Genomic DNA, 13,812 nt, shown 5'->3' on the forward strand with positions numbered 1-13,812 from the left:
TTCCTTGCTAATGTCAACTGGAAAATCAGAGTCATAAAGCAGATAACAGTGTTCATTGATTTGTCATGTCCATGCCGATTTGTCATGTCCATACCGTAGCAATCAGTCTGCACAATTAACCATCACAAATGATTTGATGAAGGCTGTAGCCCTTACTGTACACTTGGAGACCTGTGATAGAGACATTGTCCTACAGGTAACACTGTTGTTATTGTTCTTAAAATAATGATTTACAACATAAGATAGGAAGAACTTCACGAAAGAGCAAAAACATTTTTGTATTGAAAAAGTATGTGAACCCTTTGGAATTACCTGGATTTCTGCATAAATTGGTCATAAAATTTGATCTGATCTTCATTTAAATCACAGCAATAGACAAACACAGTCAGCTTAATCTAATAACACACAAACAATTATATGTTTTTATGTCTTTATTGAACACACCGTGTAAACATTCACAGTACAGGGTGGGAAAAGTATGTGAACCCTTGGATTTAATAACTGGTTGACCCTCCTTTGACAGCAATAACCTAAACCAAACGTTTTCTGTAGTTGCGGATCAGACCTGCACAACGATCAAGAGGAATTTTGGACCATTCCTCTTTTCAAAACTGTTTCAATTCAGCAATGTTCTTTGGATGTCTGGTGTGAACCACTCTCGAGATCATGCCACAGCATCTCAATCGGGGTGAGGTCAGGCATATTTTCTTCTGTTGAAGCCATTCTGTTGTTGATTTACTTCTGTGTTTTTGGTCATTGTCCTGTTGCATCACCCAATTTCTGTTGAGCTTCAGTTGGCAGATAGATAGCCTTACATTCTCCTGCAAAATGTCTTGACAAACATGGGAATTCATTTTTCCGTCGATGATAGCAAGTTGTCCAGGCCCTGAGGCAGCAAAGCAGTCCAAACCATGATGCTCCCTCCACCATACTTTACAGTTGGGATGAGGTTTTGATGTTGGTGTGCTGTGCCTTTTTTTTCTCCACACATAGTGTTGTGTGTTCCTTCCAAACAACTGAACTTTAGTTTAATCTGTCCACAGAATATTTAGCCAGTAACGCTGTGGAACAACCAGGTGCTCTTTTGCGAACTTCAGACTTGCCGCAATGTTTTTTTTGGAGAGGAGTGACTTCTTCCGTGGTGTCCTTGCATGAGCATCATTGTTGTTTAGTGTTTTACGTATCGTAGACTCGTCAACAGAGATGTTAGTATGTTCCAGAGATTTCTGTAAGTCTTTAGCTGACACAAGGATTCTTCTTAACCTTATTGAGCATTCTGCACTGTGCTCTTGCAGTCATCTTTGCAGGACGGCCACTCCTAGGGAGAGTAGCAACAGTGCTGAACTTTCTCAATATATAGACAATTTGTCTTAACGTGGACTGATGAACATCAAGGCTTTTAGAGATACTTTTGTAACCCTTTCCAGCTTCATGCAAGTCAACAATTCTTAATCTTAGGTCTGCTGAGATCTCTATTGTTCGAGGCATGGTTCACATCAGGCAATGCTTCATGTGAATAGCAAACTGACATTTTGTGAGTGTTTTTTTACATTGCAGGGCAGCTCTAACCAACATCTCCAATCTCGTCTCATTGATTGGACTAGCTGACTCCTGACTCCAATTAGCTTTTGGAGAAGTCATTAGCCTAGGGGTTCACATACTTTTTCCAAGCTACACTGTGAATGTTTAAATTATGTATTCAATATAGACAAGAAAGATACAATAATGTGTGTGTTATTAGTTTAAGCACATTGTGTTTGTCTATTGTTGTGACTTAGAGGAAGATCAGATATTTGCAGAATACCTTATTGAACATGTGACTAGTGGCTAAAAAATTGGCACTGTAAACTTGACTGAACACAGTTCAGGAGCAACCCTTACAAAAGTACATTTTAGCTGCAAACTTCCAGCAAGTTTGTGGCAAATTTGCTGCAAACTAAATGGTGCGCCACAAACCGTTGCCAGAAGTTTGCAAATGTTGCCATAGTGGTGAATCTGCGGCAAGCCTTCGGCAACAATAAAATGTATTGGCACTAGTTGCAAACAGTTCGACAGAGTTTTTTTCTGCCAAATAATTATCTTGAGATTCTGTTTCAATCTGTGGCAAAAATGTGGCAACAATATGTATTGCCACAAGTGTCAAACAGTTTACCAGAAGTACACATGCGTTTCAAGACCAGTAACCGTTGACAACCAGTCAAGGGGAGAAGAAAAATCTGTTGGAAATGTAAACGAAGTGATCTATGTACCTACGAAAGTTGCCAGGTGAGTGTCTAACTTATTCATTAAACTTCCCAATAAACTTTAAAATGTTATTGTCTGATTGATACATGGTTAGTAATGTCACATTTTATGGGATAGCGTGAAACTAAATCAGTTTCAACTTGTCAGTGCCACTGACTGGCTAGCTAGAGGTAGTTAACATTAATTAACAAGTGCAGACCATTGGAAGAAGGGGGTTTAGGGCACTAAGGCATTTTTCTGCCATTTTGGTGCCACTCCAGTCCTTGCTTCCCATGGGAGAGCATCCACATGGCTGATGGAGGGCAGCTTGTTCAGCAGCATCTGGAAGGCAGGAGGGGGTCGTCTGCTGGAAAAGCTGCTGAGGTTTGCCTGCACACAGCAATGACATTGGCAGAGAGGAAGAGGCGAAGCGAGAGCTTTCACTCTTGACAAAATCTGTCCAAAATAAGCCCAATGTGTTTCTATGGGCTTATGTTGGACCTATGGGCTTGTTCCCTGCCTTCCCACTTTTGGGACAATGATTCCAATTGTTAGGGCAGAGACATAAACATCTCGTCGTTATATAGGCCTACAGATCTTTGACTTTAGTCAGGTGAACCACTCCCTTCTCATAGTTTCCAAAGGGTGAGATCACAAAATAGATGAGTTGAAAGGCACAATGTAAGGTCTGGACTGGAACAAATAAGTGAATATAGGGAAGGCTTTTCTTCCCCCAAAATGTTTTGTACCCTTCAGCCAACAGAAATTCAGAAGAATCAGATTGATTACAGTCTATATCATAGATCAGCACCCTTACAGACTCTCTGGTATTGTCCCCTGTGAGATATAATAACTCACTACTGTAGTGTTGACAATTGACAATATTTACTACTGTATGCAAACAGAAACTTTACTTGCAAACAAAATGTCACAAGAACTGTGGTGGAGAATGGGACTACAATAACCTGAACACTACCATGCTGTAGAGTAACACTTACATCCAGAATATTTTGCTGTAGGCTTCAGCTACAGGATTAGGCATAGAAGGTGGTTGAGAGAGCACTGTAGGCTTCAACTACAAGGGCTCTTCTCCACCCTTCTCCTGAAGTGTGCATTTGCACACTCCTCGTCATGGATTTAAAAGCGTAGGATAGTTTCCAGCATTGCTTTGCTAAATTCGTACAAGAAAGTGTGCTTTGGGAGAAAGGTGGGGAATCGGGATGCAATTAACACAGTAACATTACATTTAGGTCAAACTCATATTAGTACTGCTCAGTGCCAAGTAATGACTTGCAACTATACAATTAGACACTGTAGACATTATCTACCTTTATCCTCCACCTCCTATCTATCCAAATAGTAGTATCGAAGAAAAGGACTAGGGCAAGAACAGACTGTAAGCTAGTTTCAGGACTGTTTTTTCCACCATGGCACATTGGTCAGAATGCAAATGAGGAGATTGAGCAGGAATCCAGGTTTAGGGGTATTTATTACACAAACACACTTGAACACAGGAACGAACAGAGGCACATTGGGAGAGGGTGTGGAATGGAGGTTTTGTAGGGCTTGTAAGGCCGGTGGGAAGGTTAGGAAGGATGTTTTAGGAGTGGTGGCTTGTAAGGCCTTGGAGAGGCCACATAACATAGAGGTCAACACATAACATAGAGGTCAACACATAACATAGAGGTCAACACATAACATAGAGGTCAACACATAACATAGAGGTCAACACATAACATAGAGGTCAACACATAACATAGAGGTGCAGACATGACAAAGTAGTGCCAGGTGACTATGGGGAATTGACTTAACATATAACATCCAACGGAGGAGACTACCAGGATAAACATAACAAAGGAGTAATTAGCATTATCAAACTGATGACATGGGTATCAAAGGGATATAACGTAGGGCAACATATATATATATATATTATTTAGTGCTTACATTTCTCCAAACAGTATAATAACAAAGGGCACTTATTTCATCATATCACACACAATGGAAGGAGTAAGAATAGGGCCGCCCCGTGGCATCACCAAGCATAAACTGAACTGGGCTCAGTTTCCCAAAAGCATCTTAAGGCTACGTTCATCGTTAGAACCTTTGTTCTAACAGGAATAACTTAAACTATTACATTACTTTCCTCCCAAGATTTGTATTACATTTCCAGAATCTACCTATAACTATTACTACAAATCATTTTAAACAGTGGGACAAACTCCTGAGCAAATTAATCTAGGAAGGAAGAAAAGCCTGTGTCAAACTTAAAACAATTTGAATGGGTTTCTACTAGACACTGACACTGTAAATTCAATGGGCCTATGGACCTTTAACCATGCTTCTGTCCAGCAGATGGCGACACTGGATTTTATTAGTCCTCTTTTGAACAGCGCCCTTCACACCTGTATGTTATGTGCTGTCAAACTGTCAAAACTTTTTCACAAAGATACATTGTAACAATTAAATTATTATATTGAAACATCATGGCACTAACCAATTCTTATTTGAATCTAATTTGACATACAATTAATGCTATTCACTGATCTTACTGTATGATAAATACAATTTCAAAATAAAAGACAACATACCTAAATGTATTAAAATAAATTATTATTATTAGAAGTAGACGTAGTAGTAGCGCTATTATTATGTTATTATTAGGCCTTACTATTATTGCTGTTGTTGTTAGTATTATTATTATTATTATACGTTTGATTATTATTATTGTTTTTAGCTAGGCCAAGGCTACTAGTGATAGGAGAGTCCTGACCTGGATCTGCAAACACACACAACTAACTTGTCATATACATAGCCTATAGGCCTGCTTGTTTTGAGAGAACCATTGGACAGAGCCCTATCTTTCCGGTTTCTTTCTACCGGTAGGCTTCAGGAATCTTGCTCAGCTATTTACCCGCTATAAAGAAATGTCAAATTTGTGTTGACGGAATATACACAATTGGGATTGCCTGTCGCGGATTTTTTGGCACTCAACCATTTTAGCTGTCTCGCTCAGGTTTGAGGTTAAAGGGCATCTTGTATTTAGTGATGTATTAAAATTTGTTCTGCGACGACTCGCCCAAGAAGTGCCTTGTTTTCGCCCAGTTGAGCTGCGAGGAAATGTCTGGCTGAGGATTTGTAACCCACGAAAACCTTGGCCCGTTTTGTAATGATAGATTAATGCACCGACAATGGCAAACACGGTAGGATGACATCTTTACAGAAGTGTTTTTTTCTGAAAGCTGGCGATCTATCCATTTTGAATTATTTTAACACCAGAGTTAGTCGGAGAAGGACAATATCAGGGCTGGGAGAGTTCTATTTTCAGTCTGGCGCTCACCTCGAAATGTGTTACATTTGTGAACTATTTCACCAGTATTAAGACAGGGGAGAAGACATTTTATTTTCTCTGTTGTTTGTACTTCAAAATGGCTTAGGAACGCTTTTATATAAACATGGAAAATATGTATCATTAAGAAGTGTCTTGTGACATTTTATTACCCTTCCAGTGCGGGTCATTTCTTTACGCTAAGAACTCTGGGAAGTGTAGTGCTTTGAGCACAGAACTTTGTGGCAGAGGGTGAAAATGTTAAACGCTTTGGTGTTAACTTATTGATACGCGTAAAAGCCCACTAAAGATAACTAAGGTACCAAGCTACTAACGTTGCACTATGCATGGTACTAGGTAATCTATAGCTGTTATAATTATGTGCAAAATGCTACGATGAGGCTAGGCGTGAAATAGACTGGCTTGGAATGAAAGGGAAAGGCCCATTCGTTCTAATGAAGGATTCCTCCTCTAACATTCTATAATGGAGCATCCTAGAATTCAACTGTCTAATGGAGCATCCTAGAATGCTGTCTTTTGAGTTCATCTCTGGTGATTTCTCTTGAGACTGCATGCTTCCTTTTGGGGTAGCGTTTGAAGGACAGAAATGAAATTGATTTCACATTCTAAGGAATCTTGACTCTTTGGTTCCGCCTTCCTATGGAGTATTCAACAGAAACATGTCAGCCATTCCTGTACTTTTATCATCAGCAAGAGGATGTAGGCTACACGAAGGCCACATCAAATAGATCCTGTTATATAGCCTAGGTTCTGCATTCCTTTTTATGGTCTGTCCAGACATTCCAAAGAATGTTGGCTATTTGCTTCCACCCTCTCGTCTCATTGTAATCCATTCTATGAATCATTAGGAATGTTGTATTAGCCAACGCGATTCTCTTCCATCAGCTTCAGTGTGTAGCCTAGCTGTAGATCCAGACACTGAGCTAAAGAGCACCCAAAAGTCTTCTGACAACTTGCATTGATGCCAAAACTGACTGATTCACTCTGTCTACGGTATCATTCTTTCTTCCTCCCCCTCTCTGTCCCCTGTCTCCTCGTGGAAGCTCTGTCCCCCGTCTTTTCCCGGCCTCGTGGAAGCTCTGTCCCCCGTCTTTTCCCGGCCTCGTGGAAGCTGGCTGGGAGGCTAACATTAAAATAGACCTCTATTCAGAGGCTGAAGGTGCTAAACAGACAGACAGACAGACAGACAGACAGACAGACAGACAGACAGACAGACAGACAGACAGACAGACAGACAGACAGACAGACAGACAGACAGACAGACAGACAGACAGACAGACAGACAGACAGACAGACAGACAGACAGACAGACAGACAGACAGACAGACAGACAGACAGACAGACAGACAGACAGACAGACAGACAGACAGACAGACAGACAGACAGACAGACAGACAGACAGACAGACAGACAGACAGACAGACAGACAGACAGACAGACAGACAGACAGACAGACAGACAGACAGACAGACAGACAGACAGACAGACAGACAGACAGACAGACAGACAGACAGACAGACAGACAGACAGACAGACAGACAGACAGACAGACAGACAGACAGACAGACAGACAGACAGACAGACAGACAGACAGACAGACAGACAGACAGACAGACAGACAGACAGACAGACAGACAGACAGACAGACAGACAGACAGACAGACAGACAGACAGACAGACAGACAGACAGACAGACAGACAGACAGACAGACAGACAGACAGACAGACAGACAGACAGACAGACAGACAGACAGACAGACAGACAGACAGACAGACAGACAGACAGACAGACAGACAGACAGACAGACAGACAGACAGACAGACAGACAGACAGACAGACAGACAGACAGACAGACAGACAGACAGACAGACAGACAGACAGACAGACAGACAGACAGACAGACAGACAGACAGACAGACAGACAGACAGACAGACAGACAGACAGACAGACAGACAGACAGACAGACAGACAGACAGACAGACAGACAGACAGACAGACAGACAGACAGACAGACAGACAGACAGACAGACAGACAGACAGACAGACAGACAGACAGACAGACAGACAGACAGACAGACAGACAGACAGACAGACAGACAGACAGACAGACAGACAGACAGACAGACAGACAGACAGACAGACAGACAGACAGACAGACAGACAGACAGACAGACAGACAGACAGACAGACAGACAGACAGACAGACAGACAGACAGACAGACAGACAGACAGACAGACAGACAGACAGACAGACAGACAGACAGACAGACAGACAGACAGACAGACAGACAGACAGACAGACAGACAGACAGACAGACAGACAGACAGACAGACAGACAGACAGACAGACAGACAGACAGACAGACAGACAGACAGACAGACAGACAGACAGACAGACAGACAGACAGACAGACAGACAGACAGACAGACAGACAGACAGACAGACAGACAGACAGACAGACAGACAGACAGACAGACAGACAGACAGACAGACAGACAGACAGACAGACAGACAGACAGACAGACAGACAGACAGACAGACAGACAGACAGACAGACAGACAGACAGACAGACAGACAGACAGACAGACAGACAGACAGACAGACAGACAGACAGACAGACAGACAGACAGACAGACAGACAGACAGACAGACAGACAGACAGACAGACAGACAGACAGACAGACAGACAGACAGACAGACAGACAGACAGACAGACAGACAGACAGACAGAGGCATTTCCATCGAAAAGGACCCATGAGCACCAACATGTGAAATTCATAGGAGCATATCAAATTGGGTGTCAAATGAAAGTATATATTTGGGAAATGAAGGAAGGCATAGATATGTTTTTCAACCATTTTCCATCCTAAAAATTAGGAATAAGTAAAGGTTTTGATTTCTGGATAAACAGATTCAAAAGTTGTATTAGAAAACATCTACCAGAAAGTTTTAAAAGGTATTACAAATAGATAAAGACCGCTGCCAACTAATATCAACACTTATATTTCGTTTTGGAGAAATTCCTTACCTTCTTTAAATTGAAGACATATTGCCTTGTGCCTTTAAATTCCATTACCAAAAACCCACATACTGTATCTTTAAAATATTTTCTAATTTCATGCCCTTATGAAGAGGGACCATAATGAAAGTTCATAGAAGTAACAAATACAGTGCCTTCAGAAAGTATTCACACCCCTTGACTTTTTCCACATTTTGTTGTTACACATTCTGAATGTAAAATGGATTAAATTTATATTTGTTTTGTCACCGGCCTACACAAGACCAGGGAAGTTTTCCAATGCCTCACAAAGAAGTGCACCTATTGGTAGATAAATCAAACATTGAATATCCCTTTGAGCATGGTGAACTTATTAATTACACTTTGGATGGTGTATCAATACATCCAGTCACTACAATGATGCAGGCATCATTCCTAATTCAGTTGCCGGAGAGGAAGGAAACCGCTCAGGGATTTCACCATGGTGACTTTAAAACAGTTAGAGTGTAATGGCTGTGATAGGAGAAAACTGAGGATGGATAAACAACATTGTAGTTATTCCACAATAGTAAACTAATTCACAGTGAAAAGAAGGAAGCCTGTACAGAATAAAAAATATTCCTAAACATGCATCCTGCTTGCAACAGGGCACTAAAGTAAAATTGTAAAAAAGGTGGAAAAAGCTATTCACTTTTTGTCCAGAATACAAAGTAATGTTTTGTGGCAAATCCACGTACCACTCTCCATATTTTCAAGCATAGTGGTGGCTGTATCATGTTATGGGTATGCTTGTAATTGTTAAGGACTGGGGAGTGTTTCAGGATAAAAAAAAGAAACAGAAGGGAGCTCATCACAGGCAAAATCCTATAGGAAAGCCTGGTTCAGGGTGCTTTCCACCAGACACTGGGAGATGTGCGCCAAATCTACACTGGAGTTGCTTACCAAGAAGACAGTCAATGTTCCTGAGTGGCCGAGTTACAGTTTTTCCTTAAATCTACTTGAAAATCTATTGCAAGACATAAATGGTTGTCTGGCAATGACCAGCAACCAATTTGACAGCGCATGAAGAATTTTGAAAATAATAATGGGAAATGTTTCCCAATCTAGGTATTGAAAGCTATTAGAGACTTACCCAGAAAGACTCACAACTGTAATCGCTACCAAAGTTTCTTCTACAAAGTATTGCCTCGGCTGTGCATGCTTATGTAAATTAGATATTCTGTATTTCATCTTCAAAACATTTGCAAACATTTTTTAAAACATATTTTCACTTTGTCGTTATGGGCTTTTGTGTGTGTATATGGGTGAGAAACTCAAATGTAATCAATTTTGAGTTCAGGCTGTAACACAACCAAATGTGGAATCAAGGCAAGAGGTAGGAACACTTAATTAAGGCATTGTAATGGAAGACCTACAAATTAGTTATAGTAATTTTACTGATAATTTTACTCATCTTTGTTTGAATTATTAAGTGATTCATTACTAAATTGTTAACGGAATTACCAAAAAATCTGTAACGGAATTGCTGCAACTGAATTGGCTAAAATGGGAAATCATAATAGTCACAAACCACAGTTGGGTTACCTGCTACTGTCCTCCCTTCCACTGGCATACTGTTATGTTCAGCTCATAGGGTTACCTGCTACTGTCCTCCCTTCCACTGGCATACTGTTATGTTCATAGGGTTACCTGCTACTGTCCTCCCTTCCACTGGTATACTGTTATGTTCAGCTCATAGGGTTACCTGCTACTGTCCTCCCTTCCACTGGCATACTGTTATGTTCAGCTCATAGGGTTACCCGCTACTGTCCTCCCTTCCACTGGCATACTGTTATGTTCAGCTCATAGGGTTACCTGCTACTGTCCTCCCTTCCACTGGCATACTGTTATGTTCAGCTCATAGGGTTACCTGCTACTGTCCTCCCTTCCACTGGTATACTGTTATGTTCATAGGGTTACCTGCTACTGTCCTCCCTTCCACTGGCATACTGTTATGTTCATAGGGTTACCTGCTACTGTCCTCCCTTCCACTGGTATACTGTTATGTTCAGCTCATAATTGTTTTCTTTGAAGAATCTAAAATACAGCACCAGTCAAAAGTTTGGACACACCTACTCATTCAAGGGTTTTTATTTAATTTGTACAATTTTCTACATTGTACAATAATAGTGAAGACATCAACTATGAAATAACACATGGAATCATGTAGTAACCAAAACACTATTAAACAAATCAAAACATATTATATATTTGAGATTCTTCAAAGTAGCCACCCTTTGCACACTCTTGGTATTCTCTCTACCAGCTTCATGAGGTAGTCACCTGGAATGCATTTCAGTTAACAGGTCTGCCTTGTTAAAAGTTAATTTGTGGAATTTCTTTCCTTAATGCATTTGAGCCAACAGTTGTGTTGTGACAAGTTAGGGTTGGTATACAGAAGATAACCCTATTTGGTAAAAGACCAAGTCCATATTATGGAAAGAACACCTCAAATAAGCAAAGAGAAACGACAGTCCATCATTACTTTAAGACATGAAGGTCAGTCAATCCGGATAATTTCAAGAACTTTGAACGTTTCTTCAAGTGTAGTCGCAAAAAGCTTTCAAGCGCAATGATAAAACTGGCTCTCAGGAGGACCACCACAGAAAAGGAAGACCCAGAATAACCTCTGCTGCAGAGGATAAGTTCGTTAGAGTTACCAGCCTCAGAAATTGCAGCCCAAATAAATGCTTCACAGAGTTGAGGTAACAGACACGTCTCAACATCAACTGTTCAGAGGAGACTGTGTGAATTCAGGCCTTCATGGTAGAATTGCTGCGAAGAAACCACTACTAAAGGACATCAATAAGAAGAGAAATATGTCCTTTGGTCTGATGACAAAAAAATCTCAAATTTGGGTTCCAACCACTGTGTCTTTGTGAGACGCAGAGTAGGTGAACGGATGATCTCTGCATGTGTGGTTCCCACCGTGAAGCATGGTGGAGGAGGTGTGGGGGTGCTTTGCTGGTGACACTGTCAGTGATTTATTTAGAATTCAAGGCACACTTAACCAGCATGGCTCCAAAGTATTCTGCAGCAATACGACATCCCATCTGGTTTGCACTTAGTGGGACTATCATTTGTTTTTCAACAGGACAATGACCCAACACACATCCAGGCTATGTACGGGCTATTTGACCAAGAAGGAGGGTGATGGAGCGCTGCATCAGATGACCTGGCCTCCACAATCACCCGACCTCAACCCAATTGAGAGAGTTTGGAATGAGTTGGACTGCAGAGTGAAGGAAAAGCAGCCAACAAGTGCTCAGCATATGTGGGAAATCCTTCAAGACTGTTGGAAAAGCATTCCAGGTGAAGCTGGTTGAGAGAATGACAAGAGTGTGCAAAGCTGTCATCAGAGCAAAGGGTGGCTACTTTGAAGAATCTAAAATATATTTTCATTTAACACTTTTTTTGTTCACTACATGTGGGCGTCAATACAGACCCTGGTTCAATTCCAGGCTGTATCACAACCGGCCGTGATTGGGTGTCCCATAGGGTGTCACACAATTGGCCCAGTGTTGTTAGGGTCATTGTAAATAAGAATTTGTTCTTAACTGACTTGCCTTTTTAAATAAATAAACGACATGATTCCATATGTGTCATTTCATAGTTTTGATGTCTTCACTATTATTCTACAATGTAGAAAATAGTAAAAATAAAGAAAACCCTTGAATGAGTACGTGTGTCCAAACTTTTGACTGGTACTATATGTTTGACAAGTTTGGACAGTACAGTACTGAGTACAATACAGTCAGTAGAGCACTGTCGAATACAGTACTGAGTACATTACAGTACTGTACAATAATGAGTAGGGCACAGCAACACAGTATAGTGAGTAGAGCACAGTAGAGTACAGTCCAATGTGGTATAGTACAGTATATTGGACTGTATTGAACTATGCTCTACTTTACTGTACTGAACTCTACCCTACTCTGCTGTGCTGTATTGTATTGTACTGCACTGTACTCTACTGTGCTCCGCTGCACTGGGCTGTGATGTCCAAAGTTACAGATCAGGGACCCATGATGTAATTCCGTTACCGTAATTCTGTTGCAGGGTGTAAATCCACTTCACTTACTGTAGTTCAATAACCAAAATATATATTTTTTTACTCAAGGTGCCATGTCATTGCTGACACACCATTTTTTCTGCAGACATCTTTGAATTTTAATTTAGAGTACATAAAAAATCTGGTCCCATTAAAACCTGATGGAGATTTTACCTTAATTCCATTACCAAAGTTTGTGTTGGCACAGTTCTTCCACTAAATTAGTTTTTCTAACATTTTCTGTGGAAGTTATTAAGTTGTTGAACTTTAAAATCAATGTTTTATTTTTTTATTTTTTTTAAGTACATTTTTAAAGTGAAAAAACTGAGTCAAAGTCTAATTCCGTTACCGTGGAATTACCAGACATTGCTTCAGTCTGTCTAATCGATACGCTAGCTGCCCAAGCACTGACGTAGCTCTGTGAATTCTACATCATTATGACAATAGCATTCCCTCTTCTGTCTGAGACTCTCATCCCCTCTTTTATCTTCTGTACATAGCATAGGCCAGGAGGTTTCCCTGACCATGTGACCTAACCAGGAATAACTCTTGGCCCTAGCTATGGCTTCCTAACTCTCCCAGAGGCCTTTCATACTGAAATGCTACAACGTTCTTTGTAGTTACTGCTGTAGCCTTGGGGTTACCAATAGACCAATCTGTGCAGAGGTCAAGCTGAGCTGTCTAAAAACAGCGTCAGTGAAGAAGTGAAAGAGGTTAATCTTGGAGTGATATGATAATTTGTTTCTTTCTCACTTCCCTCTTAGAGAGGCGTAGAGGAAATTGGGGGTGGGGGGGTTACTGTTTCTCGAAGGAGCCCCTTGTCACGAACACTGTTCCCACTGTCAGATCCCCCCTGCACATGCACTATTTCTATGGGCACAAGCTCTGTTTATCTCACAAACTGTTCACACCCCTCTTGTTGGCGGAGAGAACATTTCGCAGGTTTAAAGCTTATTTCCTTTCATTCTACACATTTTGTCATGGGGTGCATAGAATATGTTTCAATTTTTAAGCTAATTCTGCACATTTTGCCAAGTCTAATGTGTATTCATGTGATATTTCAGTGACTCAAACATTACAACAATCTATGGGCAAAAAATCCTAGCTAAATAACTTTGACATGGGCTAGTTGATCTGGACATTTCTGA

At 40.9% G+C, this 13,812-nt stretch overlaps 1 protein-coding gene across 4 annotated transcripts in view; it reads left to right on the forward strand.

The window, feature by feature from the left end:
- Positions 1-5,113: 5,113 nt before the first annotated feature.
- Positions 5,114-13,812, forward strand: part of snx9b (sorting nexin 9b) — a 30,070-nt gene continuing 21,371 nt past the window's right edge. For 2 of the 4 annotated variants that reach the window (XM_014205569.3, XM_014205570.3), the window contains exon 1: positions 5,114-5,426. In XM_014205569.3, coding sequence (XP_014061044.1) covers positions 5,415-5,426 — 12 coding nt within the window. In that variant the 5' untranslated portion in view covers positions 5,114-5,414. 4 annotated transcript variants of the gene reach the window in all.

This window comes from Salmo salar, chromosome 06, assembly GCF_965601325.2.
Source record: "Salmo salar chromosome 06, fSalSal1, whole genome shotgun sequence".
NCBI lineage: Eukaryota > Metazoa > Chordata > Actinopteri > Salmoniformes > Salmonidae > Salmo > Salmo salar.